General features: G+C 38.2%; 2 protein-coding genes across 2 annotated transcripts; one reads left to right on the plus strand and one right to left on the minus strand.

Annotated features, from left to right (window-relative positions):
- Positions 1–701: 701 nt before the first annotated feature.
- LOC111990616 (probable leucine-rich repeat receptor-like protein kinase IMK3) lies at positions 702–3,948 on the plus strand. The gene is made up of 2 exons (XM_024022401.2): positions 702–3,023; positions 3,144–3,948. The coding sequence occupies exons 1-2, from the start codon at positions 1,031–1,033 to the stop codon at positions 3,755–3,757; spliced, it is 2,607 nt and encodes an 868-aa protein (XP_023878169.1). The 5' UTR covers positions 702–1,030; the 3' UTR covers positions 3,758–3,948.
- Positions 3,949–6,758: 2,810 nt separating this feature from the next.
- Positions 6,759–11,787, minus strand: LOC111990622 (sorting nexin 2A). The gene is made up of 5 exons (XM_024022408.2): positions 10,371–11,787; positions 9,458–9,667; positions 8,961–9,221; positions 7,276–7,362; positions 6,759–7,170 (listed from the first exon to the last, which is right to left on the minus strand). Exons 1-5 carry the CDS (start codon positions 11,364–11,366, stop codon positions 7,090–7,092), a joined length of 1,635 nt encoding a protein of 544 aa, XP_023878176.1. The 5' UTR covers positions 11,367–11,787; the 3' UTR covers positions 6,759–7,089.
- Positions 11,788–12,852: the final 1,065 nt, after the last annotated feature.

Below are 12,852 nucleotides of genomic sequence, written 5' to 3' on the forward strand. Positions count from 1 at the left end.
TAATTCAAGATCTAATAAATATCTACCTTCTTCAGTCAAAAGAAAGATCTAATAAATCTCATGAAATTTTAAGGATCATTAGGTGGATTCACTTATATTATTTTCTTGGCTTTTTGCTAATAAGTATTCAAGGGCACTTTTTAAAGAAGTTTTAAAAGGATTTCATCTGCTCTGAAAAATAATTAAAACTTATAAAAATATGAACTCTTAAATTGAAAATGACTTAACTTCTTATAAAAAAAATAAATCTATCAATTGCATTAAAAATTCTAACTTGGGTGGATTAAAAAAAAAATTCTAGCTTGGGGTGGAACTCTTTAACATGACCTCATAATTCGGTACAAATGATAAAAGACCAAGTCAGGAGAAAAAATTGTAAAATTTTTTAGTTCACTTAGATTTATGGTATGCTCCCATAAAAAATAAAAAATAAAAAAGATTTATGGTACGCTGTAGATTTATTTATTTTTTCATAGAAGTATGTTATAGGCACACCGCACACCATGCCGCACACACAGGTGTTCCATTTTTTGTTCATTGCAACAACTGGGTCCCAGGCCCAAGAGGAAAAGATAGCCGTTGGGAGGAGCGGCAGGGCAATAAAAGAGCTGGGATTATACCCATGAAACTCGGTCAAAAAAACATAATTATAATAACAGTTATAGGGATGAGAAATAAGAAAAACTAGCCGTTAAGCTTTGTAAAGTAAGAGAGCCTCCTAACCTTACTGCATTTAGCACCCACCCCACCTGACATTTTGTCTCGGGTTTTCCTCTCTCCCAATACAAGATTCCCTCTCTCTCTCTCTCTCTCTCTCTCTCTCTCTGTGAGCTTCACGTGCACATTCAAAGAAGAGAAACCCCACCCTTCAGTTCACACTACAAAACCCTCTTCCAACTGATCTTTGTTTCTGTTTCATTCACACCTCTATAATTTTGTACTACACTCTTTCATACTAGCGAAAACTCAGATTTTTTTTTTTTTTTTTTTGTTTTGTTCTCAAACTTTGCTACAGTATTTCTTAGTGGCTATGGCTAACCAAGCTTTACTTTTGAACAATTTTTACAAATACCCTTTTCAGATTCTTGAGTTTCTGATGAAAAGGAGGGCGGGTTGGCATTGTATTTCACTCAATAAGAAAGAGAAGTGGCTCGTTCAGTCTAAAATCCATGATCCTTTTCATTTCTTGGGGTTTTTGAAAGATCTCTTCCTTTGCTCCCACTTTTTGTTGCTTTTATTGCTACCAGTGTGTTTCACTAAGCCTGTTTCAAGCGAGATTTGGGATGGGGTAGTTGTCACACAAGCTGACTATGAAGCACTTCAAGCATTCAAGCACGAATTAGATGACCCCAGAGGGTTCTTAAGGAGCTGGAATGATAGTGGCTATGGAGCTTGTTCAGGTGGTTGGACTGGAATTAAGTGTGCACAAGGACAGGTTATTGTACTCCAGCTTCCATGGAGAGGACTTGGAGGCCGAATCACTGAAAAGATTGGCCAATTTCAAGCTCTTCGAAAGCTTAGCCTCCATGACAATGTTATTGAAGGTTCAATCCCTTCCTCATTGGGGCTTCTCCCAAGTCTCAGAGGAGTTCAGCTATTCAACAACAGGCTTTCAGGTTCAATCCCTCCTTCATTAGGTTCATGTCCTCTGCTTCAAACACTTGATATTAGTAACAATTTGCTCAGTGGGACAATCCCAGATAGTCTTGCAAACTCTACCAAACTTTATAGGCTTAATCTAAGCCTCAATTCGTTTTCGGGTTCAATCCCTGTTAGCCTCACTCGCTCTCCTTCCCTTATATACCTTGCTCTCCAACACAATAACCTCTCTGGCTCTATCCCAAACTCGTGGGGTGGAGCACTAAAAAAGAACAACTTTCAACTTAGGTCATTAGCTGTTGATCATAATTTCTTCTCTGGAAGCATTCCAGCTTCTTTAGGCACATTAAGTGAGCTTGAAGAGATTTCGCTTAGTAATAACCAGATTATTGGATCAATCCCAGCTGAAATAGGGAGTCTTTCTAGGCTAAGAACATTGGATATCTCTAATAATGCCATAAATGGAAGCTTGCCTGCTAGTGTCTCTAATCTATCCTCACTTGTTCTTTTGAATCTTGAGAGCAACAACCTTGATAACCAAATCCCACAAAATCTTGACAGATTACGTAAACTTTCTGTTCTAAATTTGAGGAGAAACCAATTTAGGGGTAGCATTCCCACAACTTTTGGCAACATTTCCACTCTTACACAACTAGATTTATCCTTTAATAATCTTAGTGGAGAAATCCCAGCTTCCCTTACTGATCTAAGAAACCTTGTTTCTTTCAATGTTTCTTACAATAATCTCTCTGGTCCTGTTCCCACTGCTCTCTCTCAGAAATTTAATGCAAGCTCTTTTGTGGGGAACATTCAGCTATGTGGGTTTAGTGGTTCAATTTCATGTCCTCAAGCACCTTCTCCCCCATCTCCGAAGGGATCAACCCATCACCGCAAACTCAGTACCAAAGACACAATTCTCATAGTAGCTGGAGCCCTCCTCATTGTTCTGCTCATTCTTTGTTTCATATTGATCTGCTGCTTGATAAGGAAAAGGGCAGCATCAAAAGCAAAGAATGGTCAGGCCACAGAAAGAGCCGGTGCTGCAAGGGCTGAAAAGGGGGTCCCACCTGTTGGGGGTGAAGTAGAAGCAGGCGGAGAGGCTGGGGGGAAACTAGTCCATTTTGATGGACCAATGGTTTTTACCGCAGATGATCTTTTATGTGCTACTGCAGAGATAATGGGGAAGAGTACTTATGGAACTGTCTATAAGGCCACATTGGAGGATAGGAGTGAAGTTGCTGTGAAGAGATTGAGAGAGAAAATAACTAAAAGTCAGAGGGAATTTGAAGCTGAGGTTAATGTTCTTGGGAAAATCAGGCACCCAAATTTATTGGCACTCAGGGCTTTTTACTTGGGACCCAAAGGAGAAAAGCTTCTTGTTTTTGATTACATGCCTAAAGGGAGTCTTGCAACATTCCTCCATGGTAAGTCTTGCAGCTTCATATTCTAAATTTGCAATGATCAGCTAATAATTGTCTACTAGTTTTGATTCCTTCAGAAAAACTTAAAATGTCCTCATTATAATTTGTTCCATTTGGTTGCAGCTCGTGGTCCTGATACACCCGTTGATTGGCCAACAAGGATGAAAATAGCACAGGGCATGACTCGCGGCCTATTCTACCTTCACACACATGAGAACATCATACATGGGAACCTCACATCCACCAATGTCCTGCTTGATGGGCATGCCAATGCCAAAATTGCAGACTTCGGCCTCTCTCGACTAATGACAGCTGCTGCTAATTCTAATGTGATTGCTACTGCAGGAGCATTAGGCTATCGAGCACCTGAGCTTTCAAAGCTCAAGAAAGCCAACACGAAAACTGATGTATACAGTCTTGGGGTTATCATATTGGAGCTCCTAACAGGAAAGTCTCCTGGTGAGGCATTGAATGGTGTAGATTTGCCTCAGTGGGTTGCCTCTATTGTAAAAGAGGAGTGGACAAATGAAGTTTTCGATTTAGAGTTGATGAGGGATGCATCTACAATTGGTGATGAGTTGCTAAACACATTAAAACTGGCTTTGCATTGTGTTGATCCTTCCCCGTCAGCTCGACCGGAAGTTCAGCAGGTTCTCCAGCAACTAGAAGAGATTAGACCCGAGGTAGCTTCCAGTTCAGGTGACGATGGAGCTGGAGTCCCTTCAACAAGCGAGTAAAAACGGATTTCCCGATGCGGGTTTTATGTCTTTGTGGCAGAGATATTTAGGAAGACAGCTAGTAGTCCTTGATTCTTTCATTCTTGAAGATTCTTTCATTCTTGAACATTAGTTTTGTCTAGTAATTTGCATTAGAGTCTGTAAATAGAGTTTATTTTAATTTATTAAATGGCTTTTTTTGCCGTGTCCATTGTGACTAGATAAAATCTTGCAAACTTCCAACTCACCCTAATTTGCTGTGTCCATCTTTCTTTCTTTTTCTCTTTTAAAAAAAAATAAAATAAAAATTTTGATAGTGTCTATACCTTGAGTTACAAATCGAAGTTTTGATGTTTAAGTGAAGAGATGATTGACCTCTTGTAAGTGTCCTAAAATAGATGAGGAATACTATGATCACAACGTTTGTTATAATTTTTACCACAGCTTACTCATGTAGCAAATTGTGAGTGGTGAAGTAAAAATGGTAAGTCTACAACTCCCAACACTCACGACTTGCCATGTGAGCAAGTTGTGAGTGTTATCAAAACAGATATCTCCCATACATGAATAACATCAGATTATTGATTTAGCAGTTGCATGGAGAACCTAAAATCGACTAACAAGTCAGCTTAGGTTAGAGCTAAATGATGAAAACAAGTTGTAAAAAATAAAAATACTTTGTTCTATTGAATACATCACCTTGTGAAAAAGCAATGCATTGTGAAAGAGCCAATACTAATTAGTACTATAACATTTTACACAATTTTTTGCTACAACTCGCCACATAGACGAGTTGTGAGTGGTGGAGAAACAATGGTAAGTTTATGTAAATTCACATCTTTACCACTCACCAAAAGGAATCTTGGTCATTAGAAATGATAATGACCTGGACGATTACGCCAACCCAAAAAGGATATGAAGTTACTAAACTCTAGAAGCTTGTTGAGAATTTCAATTACTGTACATACAAAAATTACAGAGAAGGGTACAAAGAAATGTCTGAAAAACAAAAAATTTAACAGCCAACTACTTCAGCTGCCATCTTTCACATATGCGTTGGTTTCTTCTGCGAGTGTCTCCCACACGTTTGCCATCTTCTCCGCATATCCCGCCTGTAAACAGGCATAGATTATCAGAACCAAAAATTGCTCTTATTAAATGTTATATGTAGCATTATTATCGTCCAGGAAGACGATGCCAATGTAAAAAGAAGGTACCTGATTTACAACAAATCCTCTCAACATGCTCATGAAGTCATCATGCCTCTCTTTGTCATGCCTTTCAAGCTCACTCCTGATATTTTCCTGTATATAACTCACCATTAATATTACTTACACATCTTCGCATAGTATCGCCATGGAAAACAGTTTGCTCTCAAATGTAAATGTTCCTCCACAAATGCCAAAATCAGTTCAAATAATAAGAAACATGACAACCACAGTGCACATAAAACAAAACAGAACCAGACATTGTCACTTTACCAAACAAGCTTTTGAAGGTTAAATGCATTAGAAAGATGAAAACACTAAAATAAACTGATTGTATTAGACATACACAAGTGGCAGACTATAAATCTGTTGCCAATCCCAAAACCGCAACAAATAAAACAGCTCCATTCTGAACTTGGTTCAAACAAAAACTAGTTATTTATTTAGTTTTACAAAAGAAAGATAATTAACATTAGTCAACAGAGCATAATGATCGAATTGGTGCCAATCTACCAAAACAAATTATAATTTAAAATCCTACATCACAATGTATGTTGCCACAAGCTCTCATTAAATGTGCAGAATACAGAAACAGACACAGATACACAAGCGAATATCTTTTAAGCACAATAATTGAAGCCTTAAGTATCCACTCCTTCACCCCCCCCCCCCCCAAATGCCAAAATTGCAGACTTCGGCCTCTCTCGACTAATGACAGCTGCTGCTAATTCTAATGTGATTGCTACTGCAGGAGCATTAGGCTATCGAGCACCTGAGCTTTCAAAGCTCAAGAAAGCCAACACGAAAACTGATGTATACAGTCTTGGGGTTATCATATTGGAGCTCCTAACAGGAAAGTCTCCTGGTGAGGCATTGAATGGTGTAGATTTGCCTCAGTGGGTTGCCTCTATTGTAAAAGAGGAGTGGACAAATGAAGTTTTCGATTTAGAGTTGATGAGGGATGCATCTACAATTGGGGATGAGTTGCTAAACACATTAAAACTGGCTTTGCATTGTGTTGATCCTTCCCCGTCAGCTCGACCGGAAGTTCAGCAGGTTCTCCAGCAACTAGAAGAGATTAGACCCGAGGTAGCTTCCAGTTCAGGTGACGATGGAGCTGGAGTCCCTTCAACAAGCGAGTAAAAACGGATTTCCCGATGCGGGTTTTACGTCTTTGTGGCAGAGATATTTAGGAAGACAGCTAGTAGTCCTTGATTCTTTCATTCTTGAAGATTCTTTCATTCTTGAACATTAGTTTTGTCTAGTAATTTGCATTAGAGTCTGTAAATAGAGTTTATTTTAATTTATTAAATGGCTTTTTTTGCCGTGTCCATTGTGACTAGATAAAATCTTGCAAACTTCCAACTCACCCTAATTTGCTGTGTCCATCTTTCTTTCTTTTTCTCTTTTAAAAAAATAAAAATAAAAATTTTGATAGTGTCTATACCTTGAGTTACAAATCGAAGTTTTGATGTTTAAGTGAAGAGATGATTGACCTCTTGTAAGTGTCCTAAAATAGATGAGTAATACTATGATCACAACGTTTGTTATAATTTTTACCACAGCTTACTCATGTAGCAAATTGTGAGTAGTGAAGTAAAAATGTTTAAGTCTACAACTCCCAACACTCACTCACGACTTGCCATGTGAGCAAGTTGTGAGTGTTATCAAAACAGACATCTCCCATCCCATACATGAATAACATCAGATTATTGAATAAAAATAATCGACTAACAAGTCAGCTTAGGTCAGAGCTAAATGATGAAAACAAGTTGTAAAAAATAAAAATATTTTGTTCTATTGAATACATCACCTTGTGAAAAAGCAATGCATTGTGAAAGAGCCAATACTAATTAGTACTATAACATTTTACACAATTTTTTGCTACAACTCGCCACATAGACGAGTTGTGAGTGGTGGAGAAACAATGGTAAGTTTATGTAAATTCACATCTTTACCACTCCCCAAAAGGAATCTTGGTCATTAGAAATGACAATGACCTGGACGATTACGCCAACCCAAAAAGGATATGAAGTTACTAAACTCTAGAAGCTTGTTGAGAATTTCAATTACTGTACATACAAAAATTACAGAGAAGGATACAAAGAAATGTCTGAAAAACAAAAAATTTAACAGCCAACTACTTCAGCTGCCATCTTTCACATATGCGTTGGTTTCTTCTGCGAGTGTCTCCCACACGTTTGCCATCTTCTCCGCATATCCCGCCTGTAAACAGGCATAGATTATCAGAACCAAAAATTGTTCTTATTAAATGTTATATGTAGCATTATTATCGTCCAGGAAGACGATGCCAATGTAAAAAGAAGGTACCTGATTTACAACAAATCCTCTCAACATGCTCATGAAGTCATCATGCCTCTCTTTGTCATGCCTTTCAAGCTCACTCCTGATATTTTCCTGTATATAACTCACCATTAATATTACTTACACATCTTCGCATGGTATCGCCATGGAAAACAGTTTGCTCTCAAATGTAAATGTTCCTCCACAAATGCCAAAATCAGTTCAAATAATAAGAAACATGACAACCACAGTGCACATAAAACAAAACAGAACCAGACATTGTCACTTTACCAAACAAGCTTTTGAAGGTTAAATGCATTAGAAAGATGAAAACACTAAAATAAACTGATTGTATTAGACATATACAAGTGGCAGACTATAAATCTGTTGCCAATCCCAAAACCGCAACAAATAAAACAGCTCCATTCTGAACTTGGTTCAAACAAAAACTAGTTATTTATTTATTTTTACAAAAGAAAGATAATTAACATTAGTCAACAGACAACAGAGCATAATGATCGAACTGGTGCCAATCTACCAAAGCAAATTATAATTTAAAATCCTACATCACAATGTATGTTGCCACAAGCTCTCATTAAATGTGCAGAATACAGAAACAGACACAGATACACAAGCGAATATCTTTTAAGCACAATAATTGAAGCCTTAAGTATCCACTCCTTCACACCCCCCCCCCCCCACCCCCTTTCTTTTCTCTCTTCTTCCCTCCAAAACAAATGAGGAAATATAAAACATGTAGGCAGCTGGAATCTAAACAGCTAGATCATTTTTGGATGGGGAAGTGTTCCTTTCAATAGTGCAAAAGATAGAGCTCCACACTGTGTGAGATATGGAATCTCCTAGAGTATCTAGAAAGAGAAAATAGCCACTTTCAGGGTCATATTAATAAGTAAGGATCACGATATTCTCTTCTCATCTGATCTTGAAGTACATGCTTAAAGTGAAGTTTAAGGCTTGTATTTTCAGTGAACTAGTCTCAACTATTGATGTGGTCCATGTGGAGGCTTACCATTAGTATACCAATCTCTATGGCTAAAATTTTATCATATCAAATCTATAAATATCTTTATATAAATTTAATTCTCCCTCTTTCCCTCCAATCGTTGAGCTTTGCCAAAGCCAAGTTTTTTTTTAGGTAAGAATAATTAATTCATGTGAAAAAGAAAAGAAGAAGCCTAAAAAATACAACAAAAAGAATTATCTACATAAAGGTAATGACTATATGAATGAAACAATGGAATCACTATCCGTAAAGCCAAGGTATAAACAAATTTAACAGCTACATGCATGCTTTAAGACATAATTGATATTTTTTGATAAATTGATATTATGACTATTAAGTGGGAAGATGCAGTAAAACTAAAAATGATATTAAGGACCAATTCATTATGGCTAAGCTAACATTATGCTCCAACAATATTCATAATCGAAAGGATATAAAGGTATAATAAAGTATATGCAAGAATCTGGTCCCATATGGATGGGAGCTATATTGCATCTTAATTTTTAGCAATAGGCAAAAAGCAAGAGAAAATGATATTATCAACTAAAATCATTATTTCACATTGGATGCACATTATACATTACAGGTCATCGAAAATAATAAAACTTGTTTCTAAAGCTGGCTATTTACCATCAAAACCATAGAGCCTAAGTTTCAGTTGCCTTAGGAAAAAAACCAGTAAGGTTACCTTGATCCGCTCATATTCTCTCTCAGCGCAAATTTTAGCATCTTCAGTAGCTCTGACAGTTTCTTTCAACTCTTCTATTCTGCGCAACCTGGACCTGTCTCCACCAAATATTTTTGCTGAAGCAGCTTCAAGTTTCTCAATCTTTAAATGTAAGGAAGCTAAATCTGACGAAAGCGTCTGGACTGTTAGTAAAGCGCTTGATCGGTCAGAAAATGCATTGTTCACAGCTAGCATTATCCCTAGATATTCATGGAGTTTCTCCTGCAATATAATGGAACAATATGGTATGTGCAGCAGTGAAAAGATTCTCCTTATGAAGGACAGTGGACCAGAAATATTCTATCAATTCACTACAACCCATCAACATAATTAAGAAAGTTTCCTAGTAATACTAAGGAGAGAGTTTTCAAGAAATCTTTCAATATTTGTGTTTATTATGGATCACCTAGATTATAAAGTTGGAATTTGAATGTATAGCAATAACTCTTGTTAGTTACCAAATGTTTGACTGTCTGCCCATTTAACTCCCGGTACAATCTACTTGATTTAACAGCAGCAGTCGCAACATTTTTCATGTCACCAGCTCGTTCTCTTTGAGAGTCAAACACTGCTTCCTCTGTCTCAAACTTGGTCAGCTTAACAAACACCAATCCCAATTCCCCAATTGTCTCTCCCATGTCTTGCTGAGCTTTTACAAGCGATTCAGCCTGCAAAGACAGTCATCCATACCAAATATTCACTACAAAAAACCAAGAAACCGCCAAAGTAAGTACACCTTTAAATAACCCACTAATTGTCCATTGCGCTTTTACATGTAAGTTTATTGTCAAATCCACCATTCAGAAATATTTTTCACTTTAAAAGGACATTGTTTCATTGTATCCTAAAACTCATCCCACTTGTCACATCCCATATGGAGGAATAAAAATCTTCTTTTCTAAGCGTTTCACTTATGCGCCTGCCACGCCCATTTTTTTCCCCTATAAAGAAACCAAATTTTAAAATGGAAAAAATATGACATATGGCATACCGGAGTTGGTCGAGTAAAGTGGGACAAAAGATTTTGATCCTCACCATCATTCTATCTAAAAAATACACAACACACCAATTCATTTTCACACAAAACATTCATAGAAACCAAACTTATATTGTTCAAGTGCCAAACTTTACAATGCACCAATTCTTCTCATAGTCACATTCCAAATGAAGCAACATATTATCACCATAAATTCCTATCCAAACACACACACATACACACAACATACAAATTCATATTAAACCCCTATTGTTCAAGTCCCAAGCTTTACAATGCCTAATCTATTATTCATTCATTTCTCTTTCAAAATGCAACCATGCAAGTGCCAAATTCTATATCTTTACACAAAAACCACAAAGCACATAAACAATAACCTGTTGAGACACGTTGCTAAGTTCTTGCTCAAACTCCATCAACTTCTCCTTCTTCTCCAAGAACCACTTATCCTCCTCCACCACCACCGGCTTCACGCTGCTCCAATCATTCGACACCGCCTGCTTCAACTCCCTAAACATCCTCAACAAATCCCTCCCGCCTTTCGCCGGCTGCGCCGCCTCATTCACATCAATCGCCTCCTCACCAAGCAACTGCCTCGGCAGCCTCGCCGCGCCGTCGATAACCCTCGAAGCCACGTCGACGCTCTTCGGCAGCGGCAACTTCCCCTTCGCCTCCAAAAAAACCCTCAACTCCTCGCTCCGCCGAATCACCGGGTGCGCCGCCAATCTCCGGAGGTACTTCTCCAACGAAACCCTCCTCTGCTCCACGAACTCCTGCTTCGCCATCACCTGACTCTCCACCACGCTCTTGTCCGGTCGGAGCGGGATGAAGAACCCCCGGTACGACTCCGACAACCGATCCGATAACGTAACCACATCCTTGAACCGCCTCCGAACACTGAATTCGGATCCGGATCCGCCGAATTCGGGTAAATTCGTCCTCGTCGTAATCAAATACGTGTAGTACGTGGTCCCACCGGGAACCAAAGAATTGGACAGCTCTTGCTCCTTTTGAGGATCGGAAACCGAGATTTGGAGGAAATCGGAGCTCCGAGGGTTTGAATTGGAGGAGGAAAACAAGGGGATTTGATCGTGGCCGTTGGATGAAGAATCGAAGGAAGTGAAGATCGCTTCGGCGTAGGAAGGAGGGTCGAGAAAAGCGTTGAAGGAAGCGTGAGAGCTCAAGATAGAGATAGAGTTAGAGTTAGGGTTTTGAGGGTCCATGAAGGACGATGAGGACGAGCGCAGTGGATCATCGTGATTGAGTACTAGTTTAGCACCGGAGTGAGATTGACCGTTGGATGAATCGTCAAGAACTAGAGATTCCATTTCTTCTCGAGATTCATGCAGGTTAGTTTCTTCTATGCACATCATTTTATCAAAAAAAGAAAGTAAATTTTCTGAAATCGATTTTTTCTTTTTTTTTTTTTCTTTTTTTGGTTTTAGTGTGGAGGATTGGGTTTAAGACTCTTTTTTTTTTTTTTTGAGAGTGAAGATGAAGGAAGACTTGGGAGTGTATTGTACGGTAAGCGAGAGAGTGAGTTTTGGGGTGGAGACTCGGCTGAGTCAGCTCGAGGGGTTTTGGAGTGCGGTCAGAGGGAGTGGAGTGAAGTTTCTCTAAGTTGGGAATCTAATAAATTGAGAAGTTTTTGTTTTGTCAAGATGATGGTAATGCCGCCACGCAAGGTGGTGACATGCGTGTTTGTGGTTGTTCGCGGAGAAAACGTTGCTTCAAACGACAGATTTGGAGCTATATAACCCAAGCCCGATTAGGATTAGTAATTAGACGCAAGAGCACTAGCATACACTTTATAATCTTTGCGTATTATAAATAAACTAGTATGTAACAGATGAAGGAAGACTTGGGAGTGTATTGTACGGTAAGCGAGAGAGTGAGTTTTGGGGTGGAGACTCGGCTGAGTCAGCTCGAGGGGTTTTGGAGTGCGGTCAGAGGGAGTGGAGTGAAGTTTCTCTAAGTTGGGAATCTAATAAATTGAGAAGTTTTTGTTTTGTCAAGATGATGGTAATGCCGCCACGCAAGGTGGTGACATGCGTGTTTGTGGTTGTTCGCGGAGAAAACGTTGCTTCAAACGACAGATTTGGAGCTATATAACCCAAGCCCGATTAGGATTAGTAATTAGACGCAAGAGCACTAGCATACACTTTATAATCTTTGCGTATTATAAATAAACTAGTATGTAACCCCGTGCTACCGTATGAGACTGGTTAATTGTAATGATGCTATTAGTTAATTTTTTTATTTTTATTTTGTTTTTGTTTTTGTTTTTTTGGGGTTTATCACACGGATGATAGAATTAAATCAATCAATGAAAAATATATATTGCATTTTATTATTTAAGTAATGTTATTGGTTTTTTTTTGGTTTATCATACATAGGATAGTATTAGATAAAATAACGAATAAAAAAAAGAGAATATTGCATTTTATTATTTAAGTGATGCTACAATGAAGAAAAAAGAGAATATTGCATTTTATTATTTAAAATATATAAAGGGACATTAAAAAATAAAAACTGATAATTGAGCTTGAAATCTTCTTGGAGGCGCCAATGAAGCGCTAATGTATGAGAGTGTGAAGTAAGGAAGAGTGGGATTGAACATTGTGTTTGAACCCGGCCTTGCTTTGAGAAATCCGTAAGGAGGAGGAGAGAGTAGTGTGTGGATCTAGTTCGTAGAGGTTGAGAGAGGAGGAGACATGGGATGACGATATAGAATTAGGAGAAGATGATCTTTTACTTTTATAGTCTTTCTTGTTGTACTCTTTGATTCTAGTTGTGGGATTAGAAGAGTTCCAGACTCTATTGAGATCACCCATAAAAGTGTGCATGTGAGATGTTCTT

This window comes from Quercus suber, unplaced genomic scaffold (genome assembly GCF_002906115.3).
Source record: "Quercus suber isolate HL8 unplaced genomic scaffold, Cork oak 2.0 scaffold_86, whole genome shotgun sequence".
Lineage (NCBI taxonomy): Eukaryota > Viridiplantae > Streptophyta > Magnoliopsida > Fagales > Fagaceae > Quercus > Quercus suber.

What these genes read in the sequence shown, in the direction of transcription:
- LOC111990616 (XM_024022401.2), top strand. Translation starts at nt 1,031, where the DNA reads ATGGCTAACCAAGCTTTACTTTTGAACAATTTTTACAAATACCCTTTT. An exon ending in TCTTGCAACATTCCTCCATG is followed by an intron (nt 3,024 to 3,143) that starts GTAAGTCTTGCA and finishes ATTTGGTTGCAG; the next exon opens with CTCGTGGTCCTGATACACCC.
- LOC111990622 (XM_024022408.2), bottom strand. Translation starts at nt 11,366, where the DNA reads ATGATGTGCATAGAAGAAACTAACCTGCATGAATCTCGAGAAGAAATG. An exon ending in GGCAGACAGTCAAACATTTG is followed by an intron (nt 9,222 to 9,457) that starts GTAACTAACAAG and finishes ATTATATTGCAG; the next exon opens with GAGAAACTCCATGAATATCT. An exon ending in GAGAATATGAGCGGATCAAG is followed by an intron (nt 7,363 to 8,960) that starts GTAACCTTACTG and finishes AGTTATATACAG; the next exon opens with GAAAATATCAGGAGTGAGCT.